The sequence below is a fragment of the Saimiri boliviensis genome, chromosome 5, assembly GCF_048565385.1.
Source record: "Saimiri boliviensis isolate mSaiBol1 chromosome 5, mSaiBol1.pri, whole genome shotgun sequence".
NCBI classification, from domain to species: Eukaryota; Metazoa; Chordata; class Mammalia; order Primates; family Cebidae; genus Saimiri; species Saimiri boliviensis.
In genome coordinates, this window is record NC_133453.1 from 106,100,227 (window position 1) to 106,120,801 (window position 20,575).

Genomic DNA, 20,575 nt, shown 5'->3' on the forward strand with positions numbered 1-20,575 from the left:
CACCTGTGGGCGCGGCAGCCACAAAAAAAAAAAAAAAAAAAAAAAAGGAAGCGCCAGCGCTGGGCTCTGCTCGGATGAGGACCAAGGGCTCCCGCCACAGAGGCCCGAGCGCCCGGGGCGGGGCTGCGCGGGCTCAGAACACCCTGGCCGTGTCGCCCTCCCCGCCGCTGCGCGCTTCCATTGGCTGCCTAGGCCGGGGCGGAGGCTCAGCCGCCGGCCTCCGCCTCCCGCGGCGTCTACACTCGCTGCGGGCGCGGAGCGCAGCGGCAGGGCTGGACCTTGCTGGCCCGCGGCGCCATGAGCCGCAGCCTGGACGCGGCGCAGAGCTTCCTGGAGCGTCTGGAAGCGCGCGGCGACCGGGAGGCGGCGGTCCTCGCCGGCGAGTTCAGCGTGAGTGGCTCGCGGGATCCGGGAGCTGCGCGTCCCGGCCCTGGCCCCGCGGGCGCCTGTCCTCCGTGCCCTGCGGGCTCTGCCTCTCTGTCTCGGTGTCCCGGGTGTCTCCCCGCCTCGGGGAGTCTCTCCCTGTTTCTCTCCCCAGCACTTTTCTGTCGCTCTCGCTGTCTCCGTCTTCACTCTCTGCCCACCGGCCCCGGAGCGCAACGTCCATAGTCGGGTCGGGACAGATCGTGCACACCACCGCTCCCGGTGTCCTGGTCGCGCTCCCGGAATAACCCGGCTGCGGGCGGGACAGGCGGGGCGGGCTCCGCAGGGGAGGGCCGGCGGCCCCCGGTACTCTGGACACGCTGGACAGCCCTGGCCCTGCCGCTCTTGGCGACCTAACTGTCTCCTGTGACCGGAGGAAGGAAGGGGCCGCAGCAGGGCCAAGAGGAACCCGGAGGCCCTGGCGCGGTGAGGGTGTGAACGCCGGGCTCGAATCCGCATCCGGGGCCGTAGGGCTGTGGTCCGGGCGGTTTACCTGGCGCCTCAGACCTCGGCTTCTCCCTTGGTGAAATGAGAACATGAATGACCAAACTGGGGTGGGTGAAAAGCGCTTAGCACATATCGTGCGTGCACTTCATAGGGGCGTTTGTCACTGCCTATAAAGATTCTAAACGTGGGCCCCGGCGCGGTGGCTCAGGCCTGTAATCCCAGCACTTTGGGATGCCGAGGCGGAAGAATCGCTTGAGCTCAGAAGTTCGAGACCAGCCTGGGCAACACAGCAAAACCCTGTCTCTACTAAAAATAGAAAAATTAGCTGCGCGTGGTAGCGGATGCCTGTAATCCCAGCTACTAGGGAGGCAGAGGCAGAGGAATCGCTTGAGCCAGGGAGACGGAAGTTGCAGTGAGCTGAGCTGGGCCATTGCACTCCAGCCTGGGTGACAGAGCAAGACCCCATCTCAAACAAAAAATCTAAATGTTACAATACGGACAGTGCAAGCCCAGCGTCAGGAAGGCTCACGCGGCGTCCTAGTCACTGTACACTACAGTCAATGACATGCTTAAAGTGTAATAGCTTATGTACCAGACATAGAAACATACCATACAAACGTGTAAACTGATATATGGTGACGCATATCAAATTTAGAAATAATATGTTTTCTCATAGAACCAAAAAAGGAGAAAAAAAAGAAAAAATAATATATAAAAATATTGTAAATAACCATTTATACAATAAACATTGTATAACTGCATGAAACAATACAACAAATAGAACAAATAAAGAATATAATTTATAAAATGACCAAGGTTATTTGATAAATTCATAAGTAAATATAAAATATATAACAGATAATTACAAACAAGTAAGTAATTTCTACATATGTAGAAATGCCATATCTAAGAAATGCATAATAAATGTAAAATGTATAATTATACAATATTAAAATATAGACTGGGCACGATGGCTCACGCCTGTAATCCCAGCACTTTGGGAGGCCGAGGTGGGCAGATCACAAGGCCAGGAGTTTGAGACCAGCCTGGCCAATATGGTGAGAACCTATCTCTGCTAAAAATACATAAAAATTAGCTGGACATGGTGGCTCATGCCTCTAATCCCAGCTACTAGGGAGGCTGAGGCAGGAGAATTGCTTGAACCTGGGAGGTGGAGGTTGCAGTAAGCTGAGACCATGCCACTGCACTCTACCCTGGGCAGGAGAGCCAGACTGTCTCAAAAAAAAAAAAAAAGTATATGACAAACGTAAACATAATACCCATTTGATATATGACATCATGTGACTGGTTGGGTTGCACATCACTGAGGGCCTCACATGTGGAAGGCTGGGTGGTGAGGGTACCCCTGCTCCCCGAGCCTGCCTCCCACATGTGCAGGAATTGGTGGGGTTTTCTAGGTGTACCCACTACACGCGGGCATCATGAGGGCTTAAATGACTCAATGGACATAAGTAAAGCACTTAGAATGGTGGCTGGCACACAGTGGTGGCACAGTAGGTGTTACTTATTATCACTGAGATTATGAATACCTGATGGTGATGGTAATACACTATTTACGATTATTATTATAATCTCACAGTAACACAGTACCTATAGTATCTTGCACTGTACAAGATACTAACACAAGATGTAACACAGTACATATAGTATATGTTATCCATTATAATGCCAATGCATTGTACATTGTCTTATATGTTTAGCTATATAACACATATTTCATCACAGTTATTGCTTACAGGACAATATCACAGAGTGAGTGCAAGGGGTGAGTGCCAAGAGGTCTGAGTTCCACCCTCACCATGAGACTTCCTAGTTGGGACCTTCCACAAGTCACTCAACCACGAAGTGCAGAAACCTTCCCGCCTGCACAATGGGGAAGTCAGTACCCATGTCGTAGGAACCAGTGATAATTACATGCCCTTAGCGCAGAGACTGGCACAGAGAAGGTGCTCTGGGTCGCTATTGCTGTATCATTTTTATTAGGCAGGCCGGGTGCCTTCGGGGTCTGCACTCACCTCCCCAGGCCACTGGCCTTGTATCCTGTGCGCGCCTAGGTGGCCCGGGACTCTGACCTGGCTCCTCTTCCGTCTTTTCCCCTCCCCGGCGCACTCACGATGCTCCACCAGGACATTCAGGCCCGCTCCGCCGCCTGGAAGGCTGACGGCGTGTGCTCCACCGAGGCCGGCAGTCAGCCGGGGAACGTCAGGAAGAACCGCTACAAAGATGTGCTGCCTTGTAAGTCGGGTCTTCTGCTAGGAGTGGGTGCAGCGGCGCAGGCCCCGCCGCAGTCCAGGCGTCAGTGTGCACTGGGGTTACCCGCTGCGCTCCCCTCCCAAACTCTCACCCTCTGCACTGCTCAGCAGCCCACGAGGGCACCTCGTTGGGGTCTCTGCAGGTGTGCGGTCCCTGCTGGCTTTCGGCCAGGGAACTGTCGGAGCCTTGGCCACCCTATCCTCCCCAAACTCCACGTTTCTTATCTGCTGACAGATGATCAGACGCGAGTGATCCTCTCTCTGCTCCAGGAAGAGGGACACAGTGACTACATTAATGGCAACTTCATCCGGGTGAGGGTTGGGATCTTGGAAGGAGGTGGAGAGGTGGATTGGGGGTGGCCAGGGGTGGGCAGCAGAATCTCAGTAGTGAATGCGGCTTTCACCAGGGTGCGGATGGAAACCGGGCCTACATCGCCACACAAGGACCCTTGCCTCACACCCTGCTAGACTTCTGGCGACTGATCTGGGAGTTTGGGGTCAAGGTCAGCACTTGGGGGCAGGGCAGGACGGTGGGCTCAACCTCTAAGTACCCCCTCGGTGGTTTCCCTAGGTGGGCTTCCTAACCCAACCACCTTCCTCTCCTCTGATGTCCTTGTCTAGGTCATCCTGATGGCCTGTCGAGAGATAGAGAACGGTCGGGTAGGTATCCTCTCTCCCCAGGTTGCATGTCCTTGTGCAAGAAGGAGGGAGGAGGGATCTTTCTAGCTCCTCCTTGACCCCAGGACTGGAGGGTCCAGCTCTTAGAGTGACCTTACTGTGGGGATTTGGGAAGCCCCATTGTTTATCTAAGTTTTTGTTGACCTTTTTCCTTTTATTCATCCCCCCAGTGTTGGCATCCCCTCTCCTCCTGGGCTTCCCACCCATTTCACACCTTAGACCATAAGGCCTTATTGTGATTGCTTCCCCTTAGGTTCTGATCACTCCTTCCACTTCTCTCCCCTAACAACTTTGGCCTCGGCTGTTCCCCAGATGTTCCAGGGATGGCTCTGCCTCAGGCCCTGTGTCTTTCCCGTGGCTTGCTCTATCACCTCCTTCACATCTTTGCTCAAATGTTAATTCCTCAATAAGACCTTCCTGGGTGGGTCTTCAAACCATTTTAAACTCTCAGCACTTCCACTCTCCCTCCCTTGTCCTGCCTTTCCTTTTTTCTTCACAGTTTTTGTGAACTCCTAACACGATGGATAATCTACAAATGTATTATGTACATTGTTTATTCTTAATCTCCCTGATTCAGAAGGTAAGATCGACAAGGCCAGGGATCTTTGTTTTGCCTGTTTGCATAAATTAGTTACTAAATAAATAAATGCATGCCAGCATTGAAGGCTGAAGGCACAAACCTTCATGTGATTTCTGCATTCCTTCCCGCTCCATGGATGGGGTAGGGGTTCCCTGGAGTGACTAGCTGATCGTGGAGGCTGTATGATCTGTAGTCATGTCCCTTTCTCATTCCTGATTTTGGCAATTTGTGTTCTCTTTCTGTCTCTTCTATCTCTCTCTCTATCATCTCTCTATTGCTCTGTCTCCATCTCCATGCTCCTGCTTGCTTTTTATAAACAGTGTATTAGAACACAGCCACACTCATTTATTTACATGTTGTCTTTGCCTGCTTTTATGCTACAGTGGCAGAGTTGAGTAGTTGCAAGTTGAATAAATCATGTGGCCTGTGAATTCCAAAATATTTATCTGACCCTTTATAGAAAATGTCAGCCAATCCTTGGACTAGAGGTTTATCATTATATTATTTTTTCAAAGAACCTGCTTTGGGTTGTATTCATTTTCTCTATTGATTTTTTCATTTTCTACTTTTTTTTTTTTTTTTTTTTTTGAGACAGAGTCTTGCTCTGTTGCCCAGACTGGAGTGCAGTGGTGCGATCTTGGCTCACTGCAATCTCTGCCCACCAAGTTCAAGCGATTCTCCTGCCTCAGCCTCCTGAGTAGCTAGGAGTACAGGCACATGCCACCATGCCTGGCTAATATACTACTTTAATTTCAAGTGTACTTGAAAAGAATGTGTATTCTGCTTTGGTTGGCTGGAGTGTTCTGTAAATACCAGTTAGATCAAATTGATAGTCTTTTTTAAAAGACACTTTTATATCTTTACTGATTTATTTTCTCTAAATGTATGAGTTGCTGAGAGAAGAGTGAAAATTGCCAACTGTTAAATAAATATCAATTAGGTCAGGTTTGTCAACAGTGTTACTCAAGTCTTATTCCTGACAGTATTTTTTGTCTGCTTGCCCTATTATTTGCTGAAAGAGGAATGCTGAAATCTGCAACTGTAATTGTAGCTTTCGCTATTCTTTCAGTTTTATTTTCATGTTTTAAAACTTTGTACCGGGCGCGGTGGCTCAAGCCTGTAATCCCAGCACTTTGGGAGGCCGAGGCAGGTAGATCATGAGGTCAAGAGATCGAGACCATCCTGGTCAACATGGTGAAACCTTGTCTCTACTAAAACTACAAAAAATTAGCTGGGCATGGTGGCCCGTGCCTGTAATCCCAGCTACTCAGGAGGCTGAGGCAGGAGAATTGCCTGAACCCAGGAGGTGGATGTTGCGGTGAGCCAAGATAGCGCCATTGCACTCCAGCCTGGGTAACAAGAGCGAAACTCCGTCTAAAAAAAAAAAAACTTTGCGATTGAGTACATATACATTTAGGATTGTATATTCCTAATGATTCAATCCCTTTTCTAATATGTAATGACTCTATTTCTGTTAATATTTTTTTCTGAAGTGTACTTTGATATTAATATAGTCATTTAAATTTCTTTTCTTTTCTTTTTTTTTTTTTTCTTTTTGAGATGGAGTTGTACTCTTGTCGCCCAGGCTGGAGTACAATGGCACGATATTGGCTCACTGCAACCTACGCCTCCTGGGTTCAAGTGATTCTCCTTCCTCAGCCTCCCAAGTAGCTGGGATTACAGGTGCCCGCCACCAGGCCCAGCTAATTTTTGCATTTTTAGGAGAGAAGGGGTTTCATCATGTTGGCTAGGCTGGTCTCAAACTCCTGACCTTAGGTGATCCGCCCACCTCGGCCTCCCAAAGAGCTGGGATTACAGGCATGAGCCACCACACCCAGCCTTAAATTTCTTGAGTTTGTGTACGTCTTTTCCTATTCTTTTACTTTATATCTATGTTCTTATTTATTTTTTTTTTTATTTATTGAGACAGAATCTCACTGTGTCACCAGGCTGTTGTACAGTGGTGCAATCTCAGATCCCTGCAAACTCTGCCTCCCAGGTTCAAGCGATTCTCCTGCCTCAGCATCCAAGTAGCTGGGACTATAGGTGCCCACCACCATGGCCAGCTAATTTTTGTATTTTTAATAGAGATGGGGTTTTACCACATTGTCCAGGATGGTCTTGATTTCTTGACCTTATGATCCTCCCACCTCAGCCTCCCAAAGTGCTGGGTGGGATTACAGGTGTGAGCTACCGTGCCCGGCCCCATCTTTATTTTATAGTGTGTTTCTTGTAGGTAGTGTATTGTAGGGACTTACTTTTTTTTTTTTTTTTTTTTTTTTAAGCAAGGGAGTGCAGTGTTAGAATCATAGCTCACTGTAACCTCAAACTCCTGGGCTCAAGTGATCATCCTAGCTCAGCCTCCCTAAGGACTTGAGAATACAGGCATGTACCACACCTGTTTGTTTTTAGTTCTTGTAGAGATGAGGTCTCACTGTATAATCCAGGCTGGTTTCAAACTCCTGGCCCCAAGCTATGCTTCTACCTCAGCCTCCCGAAGTGCCAGGATTATAGGCATGAGCCACTGCATCTAGTCGGGATTGACTTTTTAAATCTAATCTAACAGTCTCTGCCATTAATTGAAATATTTAGCCTTTAATGTAATTTTCAATAATGTTGGGTTTAAACCTACCATCTTGCTGTTTGTTTTCTATTTTCTCTGTTTGTTCTTTTTTTCTGTCTTCTTTCAGAGTGATAATTTTTTATGAATCTATTGCATAGTAATTATTCTCTTATTAGCTATGCGTCTTTATTTTAAATATTTAATGGTGACTTTAGGGTTTACACTATATATATCTTTAACTTATAGTCTATAGGAAAATAATATTACACATTTCATGTAAAATGTCAGATCTTTCATAGTGTTTCCATTTTCTCTTTCCATGCTTTGTGCTGTGGTTACTACATATTTTAATTTTAAATATAAAACATACTCCACAATACACTGCTATTATTTTTTATTTAGAATGTCTTTTTGAAACAGCTTTATTGATATACAATTACTCATTTAAAGTGTACAATTCCATCACTTTTCATATAGTCCTGAGTTGTGCAACTATTACCACAATAAGTTTTCAAACATTTTCATCATTCCATAAAGAAATCCTATATCCATTAGCAGTCATCCCCATTTCCCCAACCTCTACAGCCTGAGACAATCCCTAACCTACCCTTTGTCTTTATAGATTTGCTCACTCTGGATATTTCATATAAATGGAATCATATAGTATGTAGCCTTTTTTTGCTAAGCATGCTTTTTTTTTTTTTTTTTTTTTTTTTTTTTTTTTCTGAATAATAGTCCACTGAATGGCTCTACGACATTTTACTTAGCAGTTGATAGAATTTAAGTTCTTTCTACTTTCTGGCAATTATGAACAATGCTGCTATCAACACTGATATACAAGGATCTCTGTAGACGTATGTTTTCATATCTCTTGAGTATTGCTGGGAATTCCTGGGCCATATGGAAACTCTGTTTTTAACATTTTGAGGAACTGCCGAACTGTTTTTCACAGTGGCAGCACCCTTTTACATTTCCACGGCAATGTATGAGGGTCCCCATTTCTTCTCACTGATGCTTGTTACTGTCTTTTTTTTATTAGTAGCATAGCCATCCTTGAGGATGTGAAGTGGTATACCTTGTATCTTCTTTAACTGGTGTGGTAAAGTATACATAAACGTACATAAATGGTGTGGTAAAATATTCATAACTGTTTGAATCCCTGTTTTCAGTACCTTGGGTATACCCCTCGAGTGGAATTGCTGGATCATATGGTAACTCTGTTTTCCACAGTGGCTGTACCATTTTACATTTCCATCAGCAGAGAGAGAGAGAGAGAGAGAGAGAGAGGGAGGGACATGTGTAATATAATGACAGGTATATGTTCTGCTTTGTTAGACTGTTTTGTCATGTGTAAACATCATAGAGTATACTTAAACAAACATAGATGGCATATACATTTTTTATTTATATATATTTCTCATATGGAAAAGTAAATGTCTCAGCACCATTACCGAGTATAAATAATTTCCCTGACTTAATATACAATGTCAATATCAAGTGCCACGTATCAGGTTTCTTCTACATATGCTCCATTATAAACTATGGCGCTACACTACTGTCGTATATGTGGTCTGTTGTTGATTAAAACAGCATTATGTGGCATATGACGAACATATATATGCCATCCTAATGAGTGGGAAGTGGTATCTCATTGTGGTTTTGGTTTTCTTTTTCTTTTTCTTTTTTTTTTTTTTTTTTTGAAACGGAGTTTCGCCCTTGTTACCCAGGCTGGAGTGCAATGGCACGATCTCGGCTCACCGCAACCTCCGCCTCCTGGGTTCAAGCAATTTTCCTGCCTCAGCCTCCTGAGTGGCTGGGATTACAGGCACGTGCCACCATGCCCAGCTAATTTTTTGTATCTTTAGTAGAGACGGGGTTTCACCATGTTGACCAGGATGGTCTCGATCTCTCGACCTTGTGATCCACCCGCCTCGGCCTCCCAAAGTGCTGGGATTACAGGCTTGAGCCACCGTGCCCGGCCCCTTTCTTTTTTTTTCTTTTTTTTTTTTTGAGACAGAGTTTCGCTCTTGTTACCCAGGCTGGAGTGCAATGGCACGATCTCGGCTCACCGCAACCTCCGCCTCCTGGGTTCAGGCAATTCTCCTGCCTCAGCCTCCTGAGTAGCTGGGATTACAGGCATGTGCCACCATGCCCAGCTAATTTTTTGTATTTTTAGTAGAGACGGGGTTTCACCATGTTGACCAGGATGGTCTCGATCTCTCAACCTCGTGATCCACCCGCCTCGGCCTCCCAAAGTGCTGAGATTACAGGCTTGAGCCACCGCGCCCGGCTCTTTTTCTTTTTGAGATGGAGTCTTGCTCTGTCGTCAGGCTGGAGTGCAGTGGCATGATCTCGGCTCACTGCAATCTCTGTCTCCCAGGTTCAAGCGATTACCCTGCCTCAGCCTCCCAAGTAGCTGGGATTACAGGCCTGTGCCACCATGCCCAGCTAATTTTTGTATTTTAGTAGAGACAGGGTTTCACCATGGCCAGGATGATCTCCATCTCCTGACCTCGTGATCCGCCCACCTCAGCCTCCCAAAGTGCTGGGATTACAGGCATGATGGTTTTGGTTTTCATGTGCTTATTTGTCCATTTGTATATCTTCCCTGGACAAATGTCTATTCAGGTCATTTATTCATTTTAAAACTGGGTTATTTGAGGTTCTTTGTCTTTTTATTATTGAGTTGCAAGAGTTATTCTGGATACAAGTCCCTTATCAGTACATGATTTACTGTAATATAATCACGTACTGATAAGGGACTTGTATCCAGAATAACTCTTACAATGGAAATGGCTTTCCCATTCTGTGGGTTGTCATTTTACTTTCTTAATAGTTGTTTTGAAGCACAAACATTTTGTTAAATTTCAATTCCAATCTACTGTGTTGCTGTGTTTTTGCTGTATCTAACAAGTGGTCATCTAATCAGATGTAATAAAGACTTAATCCTGTTTTATCTTCTAAGTGTTTGTAGTTTTCTTGCTTACATTTAGGTCTCTGATTTACTTTGAGTTAAATTTTGTGTGATATAAGATAGGTGTCCACAATCACTCTTTTGCATGTGGCTATCCAATTTTTCCAGCACCATTTGTTGAAAAGACTGTGCTCTGCCAATTGAACGGTCTTGGCCCCTTTGTTGAAAATTAATTGGCCATAAATGTAAGAGTTTATTTCTGAACTCTCAGTTTTATTAAGGTGATTGATATGTTTATCCTTGTGCCAGCAGGACATAGTTTTGACTATTATACCTTTGTAGAAGTTCTGAAATCCGAAGTATGAGTCTTCCAAATTTGTTCTTTTTTCCAGATAGTTTTGGCTATTTTGGGTGGGTCCCTTGCTGTGCAGAAAACAGTTAAACATAGCAAGCATAACTATTTATACTTAGAAAGGCTCTCCTGTAAGGTTGACTCTTGGGTGGGCTCTAGAAACCTACGTTTCTGATCAGGGTGGCTTACTATGCCTAAACTGTTAATACAGACAACATGGTTTATGCAGAACACCTGCTCTCCAGCTGGGAATCTGACATTTTGGTACAGGCTAGGCAGTGTGCCTACATGCAGAAGGTGCCCAATAAAAAATCCTGGGCACTGAGTTTCTAGTGAACTTTATTGTGAGAGACTGTTGGTTTTGTCAAATTTTGCTCCTTGCATCTATTCAGATGACCATCTGTTTTGTTTTGTATTCTACTAATATGGTGTATGACACTGACTTTCATATGGTGAATGGATCCTGCATTCCTGGGATTAATCCCACTTAGTCATGGTGTATAATACTTTGCTAGTATTTTGTTCAGAATTCTTGTGTCTACGTTTGTGAGCTTATTGGTTAGCAGTTTTCTTTTCTTGTGATGTCTTTGGTTTCGGTGGCAGGGTAATACTTACCTCATACAATATGTTGGGAAATGGTTCCTCTTCAGTGTTTTGTAAGAGTTTGTGAAGGGTTGGTATAAATTCCTCCTTGTTTGATAAAATTCACTAGACTATCTTTTAAAGATATTTAAAATGAGAGAAATACCTTTTACGTTTAGTCTCTTTTCTCCTTATTCTATTATTTTGTGTAGACCTGTATTTCCATTTGTATCATGTTCCTTTTGTATGCAGAACTTACTTATTCTATTTATTTAAGAGATCGGGTCTCACTCTGTCACACGGGCTGGAGTGCAGAGTGCAGTCATCACTCACTGCAGCATCAAACTCCTGGGCCTAAGCCATCCTCCTACCTCAGCCTCCCAAATAGTTGGGAGTATGGTGTGCCACCGCACTCAGCTAATTTACTTATTTATTTTTTTTGAAGACAGGGCTTCACCATGTTGGTCAGGCTGGTCTTGAACTCCTGACCTCAGGTGATCCACCCGCCTTGGCCTCCAAAGTGCTTGGATTACAGGCATGAGCCACCATGCCCGGCCTGCACTCAGCTAATTTAAAAAATATATATATATATATATATTTTAGATAAGCCTAGCTATATTGCCAACACACCTAGCTAATTTTAAAACTTTTTTTTTTAGATACAGGTTAGCTATGCTGCTCAAGTTGTTGTTTAAGTGGCCTTAAGCAATCCTTTCTGCTTTAGCCTCTCAAATAGCTGAGATTACAGGCAGTAGCCACTGACTGTAAGCATCTGAAGGGTTTACTCTAATATTTCTCATAGTTGCAGATTTGTTTATGATGAATTCCCTCAGCTTTTATTTGTGTGAAAAGGTTTTCAGCAGTTTTAGGATATCATACCATTGATTGGCAGTTTCTGACAAAATTTTGCTATAATTCTTAACTTTGTTCCACAGCATGTGATGTGCCTTTTTGTGTGTGATGCTTTGAAGATTTTCTCTTCTGGGGCCAGGCACGGTGTCTCAGGCGTGTAATTCCAGCAGTTTGGGAGGCTAAGGCCGTGGATCAGTTATGGTCAGGAGTTTGAGATCAGCCTGGCCAACCTGGTGAAACCCTGGCTCTAATAAAAATACAAAAATTAGCCAGGCATTATGGCGTGTGTCTGTAATCTCAGCTACTCAGGAAGCTGTCTCAAAAAAAATTTTTTTTTCTCTTTCTCTTCTTTTTCTTTTTCAGTCATTCGATCATGATCTGCCTTGGTGTGACTTTCTTTAGATCTGTTCTCCCTACGGTTCATTGACTTTCTTGGATTTATGGGTTCATTGTTTCATCAAATTTGGGAATTTTTTCACCTATTATTTCTTCACATTTACCCACTGTTATACCCATTTCTCCTTTACTTCTGGACTCCAGATACACGTACACTAGACCGTTTGGTATATGTCTACAGAGAACTGATTCTCTTCATTTTTTTCATTTCATTGTGAATTGTTTCTATTATTATCTTTTCATGTTTATTGATCTTTTCTTCTAGTGTCTACTCTGCTATTAGTGGATTTTTCATTTCACACTTTTTTTCTTTTTAGAAATCCTATTTAGGTATTGTTTGTGTCTTTCATTCCACTCTTCATCATGTTCATGTTTCCTTTTCATCTTTGAGTATATGTATAATAACTAGCTACAAATAGGCTTTTGCTCTTTTTTTCTGAACTCTCTTATTTCTGGGCCCTTTTCTATTGACTAATTTTTCTCCTGATTATGGGGCACAATTTCCTGCTTCTTTGTATGTCTAGTAAAATTTTATTGCATGCTTGATATTTTGAATTTTGCACAGGTAAGTGTTGGAATCTGTTTTCTTTAGAGTGTTTTGCCTTTTCAGGAACTTTTGGATGGTTGATTAAGTAGCCTTTGTTTTAGAATTGATTTGGCCATGCTTCTAATGTGTGGTCATACTAAGTTCCCTACTAAATGTCCCATATAGTTGATAAGGCCTCTACACTCTTAGCTAGAGGGGATGTGAATTCTTTCTCATTGTGAGCTCAAGGAAATGTTCATCCTACAGATCCCTACTATTTTTTCATGGGAAGTTATTCTTGCCTGGCTTCATGAGGTTTCATGCTATATATATTCAGATCACTATTCAACCGAAAAATCGAGGAGGGGACTTCTATGCGGGGATTTTTGTTTATTTGCATAACTCTGTGCCTTCCAGGACTCTGCCCTGCAAATTCTACCTGCCTTGGCCTCCTTGAGCCATGATCTCTGGCTCAGCTCAGTGGGATCATTAGACTCATGTCTTACCTGGTGACACTTCCACGCAATAAGCCGGAGTGGTCTGTTCGGTGACCACAGTACTGCAATGCCTGCCATCCAGTCCCTGAAAATACCAGCTCATGTATTTTGTCGAGTTTCTGGTAGCTTACAGTGCAAGGGTATCCTGGACCGTCTTTCCTCTGCATGGTCCGCAGCGCACTGCTGTTGAGTCTGCAAGTGTTTAATCTGCCGGCTCTGCTGGCTGGCCTCTATTATAGATCATCAGTACAGCTGCCCGCACTTCCACCAGCAGCGCTTGGGGTGTCTTGTGGCAGGACTGAGCTAGCTCTAAAGCTGACTCCCTCTCCTCACTCCCTGCCTTTTCCCCCTTACCTTTTGCAGAAAAGGTGTGAGCGGTACTGGGCCCAAGAGCAGGAGCCACTGCAGACTGGGCTTTTCTGCATCACTCTGGTGAGCTGTGGGAGGTTTTAAGGAAGATTCCCAGGATGGAACGCCTTTGGGTTGGGCCTGAAAGGATGAATGATTTCTCCCACAGTCCATTCACACTGTAGGAAACTCCTTGGTGTTAGCCTGCAAATAGTTCTCTATATGCATAGCCTTTGCATTTTTCTTTTGTCTGCAATCAGTTATCTGTCGTGTAAATGTGCCTGATTAGGTTCTTGAAATACTTCTCTTACCATTTCCAAAGAGCTTGGGGAAATCTCTCAAGTCATACATATAGTTAGTACTTAATATAATAAAAGTTTCATTTTAGAACAAAAGAAATCTCTTTTCACCACAAAAGGGCTTATGTTTTTATCACAGTTCCTCTTTTTCTCCTGTGTCAAATGTTTCCTCAATGAAAGCTTTGGGGAAAGTTTGGGCTATATGAATTTTTTAAAATGTTTTCTGTATTTGACTTTTTAATCAGGAATGCTTTGCTTTGTATAAATGACTTTTGGTACCTGTGATCTTTTTCTCCTCCCTTTCCGTATTGGTCCCCCTCCCCCACGCTTACTTAGGTTAAGGAGAAGCCACTGAATGAGGACATCGTGCTCAGGACCCTCAAGGTCACATTCCAGAAGGTACTGATAGGGGAGGAGGAAGTAAAGGGGCTTCTGCAAGGGAAGAGGTTTTCTCCCCTGTAAAAATAGGCATCATACTAGTACCCATCTCCTCACTTATTATCAGGCAGATATAAATGGAAGATCCGTAGAGTGGGCCTGGTATATAGCTGGTGCTCAATTAATGGTGTTTAATTGTTTCCCTAAGTCTTTTGCTAGTCTTTTTCTGTGTTTCAGGAGTCCCGTTCTGTGTACCAGCTACAGTACACGTCCTGGCCAGACCGCGGGGTCCCCAGCAGTCCTGACCACATGCTCGCCATGGTGGAGGAAGCCCGTCGCCTCCAGGGATCTGGCTCTGAACCCCTCTGTGTCCACTGCAGGTTTGGGAAATGAGCTTCATGAGGGTCTGGTGAGGGAGCGGACAGGGCAGGGAGGGAAGTGCAGGGCCTGGGGCTGGTCTTGCAGTCTGAGTGCCTATTTTGAGAAACCTTGCTCACCGGCATAGACTGTAATTGTGAGCACTTGTTCAGCACAGACTCGGCTGGTGAGTAAGCACACAGCTTCTGCTCAACAAGACGTAAGTGATTAAACAGGTTTCCCTTGTTCAAATAAAATCTGGAGATTCTGGGAATCAAGAGGTTCAGCAGGGCCGTCACCCCTATCCCCAAATGTGCTCAGGCCGACTAGGCACGCTCTGATTCCCTTGTCAGCGCGGGCTGCGGGCGAACGGGCGTCCTGTGCACCGTGGATTATGTGAGGCAGCTGCTCCTGACCCAGGTACGACGTGGGCATCCTGTGTGTGCAGTGTGCCACCCATGACCATGTGTCCTGCTCAAGTGCCTTGTGTGTCTGTCCCAGATGATCCCACCTGACTTCAGCCTCTTCGATGTGGTCCTTGAGATGCGGAAGCAGCGGCCTGCAGCCGTGCAGACAGAGGTGAGCCCTGGGTCTCCTAATATTCAAGGACCAGTAGCCCACTGCTGTCATTCCATACCTGCCGTCCTTCCTGATGGCCTCTCATCCCAACAGGAGCAGTACAGATTCCTGTACCACACGGTGGCTCAGATGTTCCGCTCCACACTCCAGAATGCCAGCCCCCTCTACCAGAACCTCAAAGAGGTACAGAGGCCCCTTTCCCACTCTCCTGTCCACCCTCAGCACCCTCAGAGACCAGGACCCTGAGCAAGGTCCAGCACCCAGGACTCCTGGAAATAGTCACTGACAGTGACACTCACCTGTGTCCTTCTCTGGGCACTCTTATCGGGCTGTCCCGTCTTAAGCTTTCTCCCAGAGCCCTGCGAGAGACCTGGCCCGTTTCTTCCCTCAGGAGCCTGCCTCCTGTTTTCCCCCAGAATTGTGCCCCAGTGTACGACGATGCCCTCTTCCTGCGGACGCCCCCAGCTCTTCTCGCCATACCCCGTCCACCAGGAGGGGTCCTCAGGTACCCGGCTGTATCCCCGCATTCTTCCCTGCCCAATTTCTCAGGCTAACCCCTTCCTCATCCTTGGAACACCAGTTCGTTCCTTGTTCACTTCGCCAAGTGTTCGCTGGCCCTTTCTTCGAATTCAGCTCTGGGAACCCTCTCCAGGATGATTCATTTATCCCAGTGGTCCCCTTGCCTTTGCCTCTAAGGCTGGCCCTGCCATCTGAGGTTAGGCCTTTCCTGGATCCTCCAATCAAAACTTAATTCAGGTGACTAGTGCCAGTTGGAGGCCAGTTGGAGACCAGCGTGGTTAACATGGTGAAACCCCATCTCTACTAAAAATACAAAAATTAGCCAAACGTGGTGACGGGAGCCTGTAGTCCCAGCTGCTTGGGAGGCTGAGGCAGGAGAGTCGCTTGAGCCCGGGAGGTGGGAGGTTGCAGTGAACCGAGATCGCGCCACTGCACTCCAACCGGGGCGACAGTCTCAAAAAACAAAAAAACAATTCAGCACATATTTCTAGATGCTGCCCACTTGTCAGGCCCCACGTTGGGTGCGGCGGGCACGGGACACAGCTGCCTTCGCAGCGGAGACTTCAGGCCTGCGTCCTGCGGCCATCCCTTCCGGCGTCTGTGCCACTTCCGCATTCTTTTATTCAACAGACATAGACACAGAAATGCCCACCCCTCACATCAACACCCTGCCCCGTTTACCTGCCAGGCTGCCCCCGTTCCTCCTTCATCCGCCTAACTTGCCGGGCGCCAGGGACAGAGGAGCGAGGCCCCCGCCCAGGGCACCCTCCCTCCGTCCAGCGCGCCGCCTCAGCGGGAAGGAAGCCCGCGGTTTGCGCGCTAGCAGTCTCCCCACTCCCGCCCTGCACAGCGCCGTTTCACTTCCTCCCGGGCCTCCCTGCCTGCAGGAGCATCTCGGTGCCCGGGTCCCCGGGCCACGCCATGGCTGACACCTACGCGGTGGTGCAGAAGCGCGGGGCTGCAGCGGGCGCCGGGACCGGGCCGGGGCCACGCAGCGCGGAGGACGCGCCGCTCTACAGCCAGGTGACGCCGCGCGCCCAGCGGTCCGGGGCGCACGCGGAGGACGCGCGGGGGACGCCGCCTGGCAGCGGTGAGTCGAGACCGGCGCGGGGTGGGCGGCGCCGGCGCCCACTTGTTCCTTCTCGGGGCACCCTCATGCTGTGGTCCACAGGGCCCTGGCCGGCACAGGGGACCCCCGCTGCTAGCCCGGCCACGCCCGGATGCTGGCGTCCTGGCTTCCTGGCCACGCCCCGAAACCCCCTAGGCGGTCGCGGCCCCGGGGCATACGACCTGGCGGGTCTCGGCCGGCCGGGCCCCAAAGGCTTGGGGGAAGCGGCCCCGCCCAGGGTGGGATCTTGGGATTCCCTGGGGCTTCCGGAGCTGACCCGTGGGGGTCTCCTGCCCTCAGTTCCTGCTGACCAAAGCCCTGCTGGATCTGGCGCCTACGAGGACGTGTCTGGTGGAGCTCAGACCAGTGGGCTGGGTAAGTCAGGTAGAGCCTGGATTGCTGGGACTTTGCTGCTTTGAGTGAACCCCAGGAGTTTGGGGCTGCCGGATGGGGGCCTGGAGCTCAGTCCTGTGGATGTGGCTGCAGTGAACCGCGAGGACCTGGAGGTGGGGGGTTGGTCTGCTTCATGTTTGCCTGCCTCCGCACGCCTCAGCTTCTCCATTAGACCCACAGCACCCTTCCTCTCCCAGGCTTCAACCTGCGCATTGGGAAGCCGAAGGGGCCCCGGGACCCGCCTGCTGAGTGGACCCGGGTGTGAGTCTGCGCCAGCTCCTGCCTGTTGCCTCTGTGAGCTCGGACTACTGATGCCCCATTGCTGCCGAATGCCGTGTGCCGAATGGAAACAGTGGGCCTGGATCAAAATAAAAGTTTCTCAGGGTGGGAAATGTGGGGGCTTTGCCCCAGTGACTGTAGCATTCAAGACTTGAGGCTGGAGGAGGTAGGTAGGGTATAATGGCTGGTGAGAGCAGATTCAAGAAAGAACATCGGGAAGGGGCATGGCCCCTGAGTTGTGAGGGGGAGAATGGCCAAATGGGCTTCCATAGACTGCTGCCCTCACCACGTAACGCACTAGTCCATCATCAGCACCTGAGCCTCCCTCACTTGGACACTCAGGTGACCACATAGAGAAATGGATGGACCCCTAGCCATCCAGGCATATCCAAACCAGGCGTAACCACAGCCAAGCAGACTCATCCCAGTCAGACCGATAAAAAGACCTCCAGATAGCTGGGTGCGGTGGCTCATGCCTGTAATCCTAGCACTTTGGGAGGCTGAGGTGGGTGGATCACCTGAGGTCAGGAGTTCAAGACCAGCCGGGCCATCATGGTGAAACACCATCTTAAAAAAAAAAAAAAAACCTCCAGATAGGCAGACAGACAGATGGACCACCAACCTGGACAGATAGCCAGACCTTCAGAGATACAATCCACAGGTGGACAGAGGGACCCCAGCCAGAGAGACAGACCAGCCAACAGCTTGACAGACCAGTCCAGCCAGAGAGACCACCGAACAGAGCCTCCAAAAGACAGACATCCTGCCAGCTGGACAGCCAGGTGGACCCCTAAGTTAGACAGATTACTAGACAGATGAAACAGATCCCCAGCTGAACAGACACACAGACTTCTCAGACCCCAACCCCACCCCTAGGTAAGCTGGCTGGTTGACAGACCTGGCCAGACAGATTCCTGACTAGGCAGATGGACTGCCAGCCAGCCAGACATCAGTCACACAGAATCCTGACATCCCAGCCAGCTGGCCAGACTCCCATCTTGATAGATGGACCCCAGTTGGTCAGACATGATTCTTCAGATTGACAGACAAGTCCCCCAAATAAGTACAGATCTCTAGCTATTCAGACAGATGGACCCCCAGCAAATCAGGCCCTATCTAGACAGATCCCAGCCAGAAAGACCCCCAACTAGACTGACCCCTTCTGTTTACACAGCCTCCCAAGTAGCTGGAACTACAGATCTAATTTTTTTTTTTTAGAGATGATTTTTTACCATGTTGCCCAGGCTGGTCTTGAACCCCTGAGCTCAAGCAATCCTCCTTCCTCAGCCTCCCAAAGTGCTGAGATTACAGGCGTGAGCCACCAGGCCTAGCCCCCTAAGATTTGAAACACTTTAAATGGTCCATGGTAGGCTTCCTGCTAGGATGAAACATTATGCAGTTGTTTAAAAAAAAAAAAGAAAGAAAGAAAGGAGGACGCACCTCTGGACAAATCTCCAAGTCACTGCAAATGGAAAAAGTATAAGACGCTCTCTCCTGGAACCTGGAGGGACCAGCGCCTCACCTTCAGGTTTCTAGACCTCTGACTGACACTGCTTGTGCCTGCCCAGGTCCCTGTCTGCGCCGCTGCAGTGCCCTGGGCCCCATGTCCACCCCTGTCCTGCCCTTCTCTGGGTGAGGACTGGCCTTCTCCTGCCTCTACCTGGCTGCTTCCTTGGTCGATCTCAAGTGCCTTGGCATGAACTCCACTCTGCTGAGCCATCAATCAGGGAATGATGAGGGATGTGCACATGCCCCACCCCACCCCTCAGCAGGGTAATGCTGAGGAGGTGTGGGTTTTTAACAGTTCCCCGACTTTCCCGGGAGGCTTGGGTTTGGATGCCCACAGTGGGAGCTGATGTGGTATCATACCTTCGCAGGCTGCCCTTCCTTCCTGGTCTCACTCTGGGCCCCTACTTCCTACTCTAGAGCTGCCCCGTTTCTCTGTTTTCTTAAAAAGACCTGACCCTGTGTTGTCTCCCACTCTCCCAGTGCCCCTGCTACTCCTGTGAACCGGCTGCTGGTGAGGTTGGCGCTGACCTCTGTGTCTCTGACCTCAGGCCTCATACCATCAGCCAGCGGCATCGGACCCCCCTCTAGGATACGGGGCTTCTTTGGATGTTTGGACCCCGTACTCACCTCCTTCCTCACCTCCCAGCCACTCTTCTTGTCTCTTGCTGTTTGCTCTCCACTTTATGACCCAGTGCTTGGCCCTCAGCCCTCTCCTCTCGTCACTCCTTTAGCGACTGGTCCAGTCTCAAGGCTGTGGATTCCTTCTAAACACTGACAACTCCAAAGTCTCTATCTGTACCGCAAACAAAGACCACTGAACTCCAAACCTCAGCATCTTTGCTTGAACATCTTACACTTAACATTTCCAAAACTGAAGTCGTGATGCTCCCTCCCAGCCTGACTCCCCTGAGAAAGAAGGAAATGGCAGCTCCCTCTTTTCAGCCGCTCCAACAGAAACCTTGCCGTCACCCACCCTCCTCTGACTCTTTTTCTCTCCAGTATTCTGTTGGCAAGTCCTATCAGTTCTGCCTTCAAAACAGTCCCAGTATCTGACTGCCTCCTCTGCCCCACCAAGGTTAGGCTTTCTCAGTTGGCCTCCTCGCTCCCACCCTTGCTTCCCTGAAGTCTCTTCTAACTGTTGGCGGGTGCTGATGCTCTTCTGCTCAGAACCCTCCTCTGGTTCCCCTGTTGCTCAGAATCGACTCTGCTGCAGTCCCCAGGGCCCCCTGTCTAGCCTCACCTCCTGGGATGCTCTTGCTGCCTGATGTCACACTGCCCACTTTTGAAAGGTAACTCTTCCTAGACCTCTTGTGTTCCTGCATGACTGGGCCTTCTCAGCAAGGGACACAGACCAGCTTTGCAAGGACGATAGAACAGCGAGGGGAAGACAGAGTGCCCAGGACAGAAACGTTCATCCCAGGATGTTTTACCCCAGGGATCTCTGAAGGAGAGAAAAGGCAGGTCCTCCACAGCCCTGATAAAATCTCCAAGTCTCCCAGTTTCAGGTCCCTCTGCTGGGATGCAAACCCACTGCCTGCCCAGGTGGCATGGTCCACATCACCTCTTCTTGGGAATAGGGGCATGGCAAACTGACTAAAGATACTGTTCTGGCTGCTGTGTTTGCTGTGAGTAATAAACTGTCTATTTCTCTGATTCAGAGGTCTGTTTGTTTCTCCCTCCCCTCCAGGATGGAGTCTTGCTCTGTCGCCCAGGCTGGAGTGCA

General features: G+C 48.1%; 1 protein-coding gene across 4 annotated transcripts; it reads left to right on the forward strand.

The window, feature by feature from the left end:
- The first annotated feature begins 202 nt into the window (after positions 1-202).
- PTPN18 (protein tyrosine phosphatase non-receptor type 18) lies at positions 203-20,505 on the forward strand. 4 transcript variants are annotated; one of them, XM_074399788.1, is made up of 15 exons: positions 210-390; positions 3,018-3,126; positions 3,379-3,455; positions 3,551-3,646; positions 3,765-3,803; positions 13,447-13,515; positions 14,067-14,129; positions 14,328-14,488; positions 14,819-14,885; positions 14,967-15,044; positions 15,138-15,227; positions 15,461-15,549; positions 16,451-16,653; positions 16,972-17,046; positions 17,262-20,505. In XM_074399788.1, the coding sequence occupies exons 1-15, from the start codon at positions 298-300 to the stop codon at positions 17,327-17,329; spliced, it is 1,377 nt and encodes a 458-aa protein (XP_074255889.1). In that variant the 5' UTR covers positions 210-297; the 3' UTR covers positions 17,330-20,505. The 4 variants fall into 4 exon arrangements, with proteins under 4 accessions (XP_074255891.1, XP_074255893.1, XP_074255889.1 ...); XM_074399789.1 differs by having other exon boundaries at positions 211-390; positions 14,346-14,488; XM_074399792.1 differs by lacking the exons at positions 16,972-17,046; positions 17,262-20,505 and having other exon boundaries at positions 207-390; positions 15,436-15,549; positions 16,451-16,568.
- The last annotated feature ends 70 nt before the right edge of the window (positions 20,506-20,575 follow it).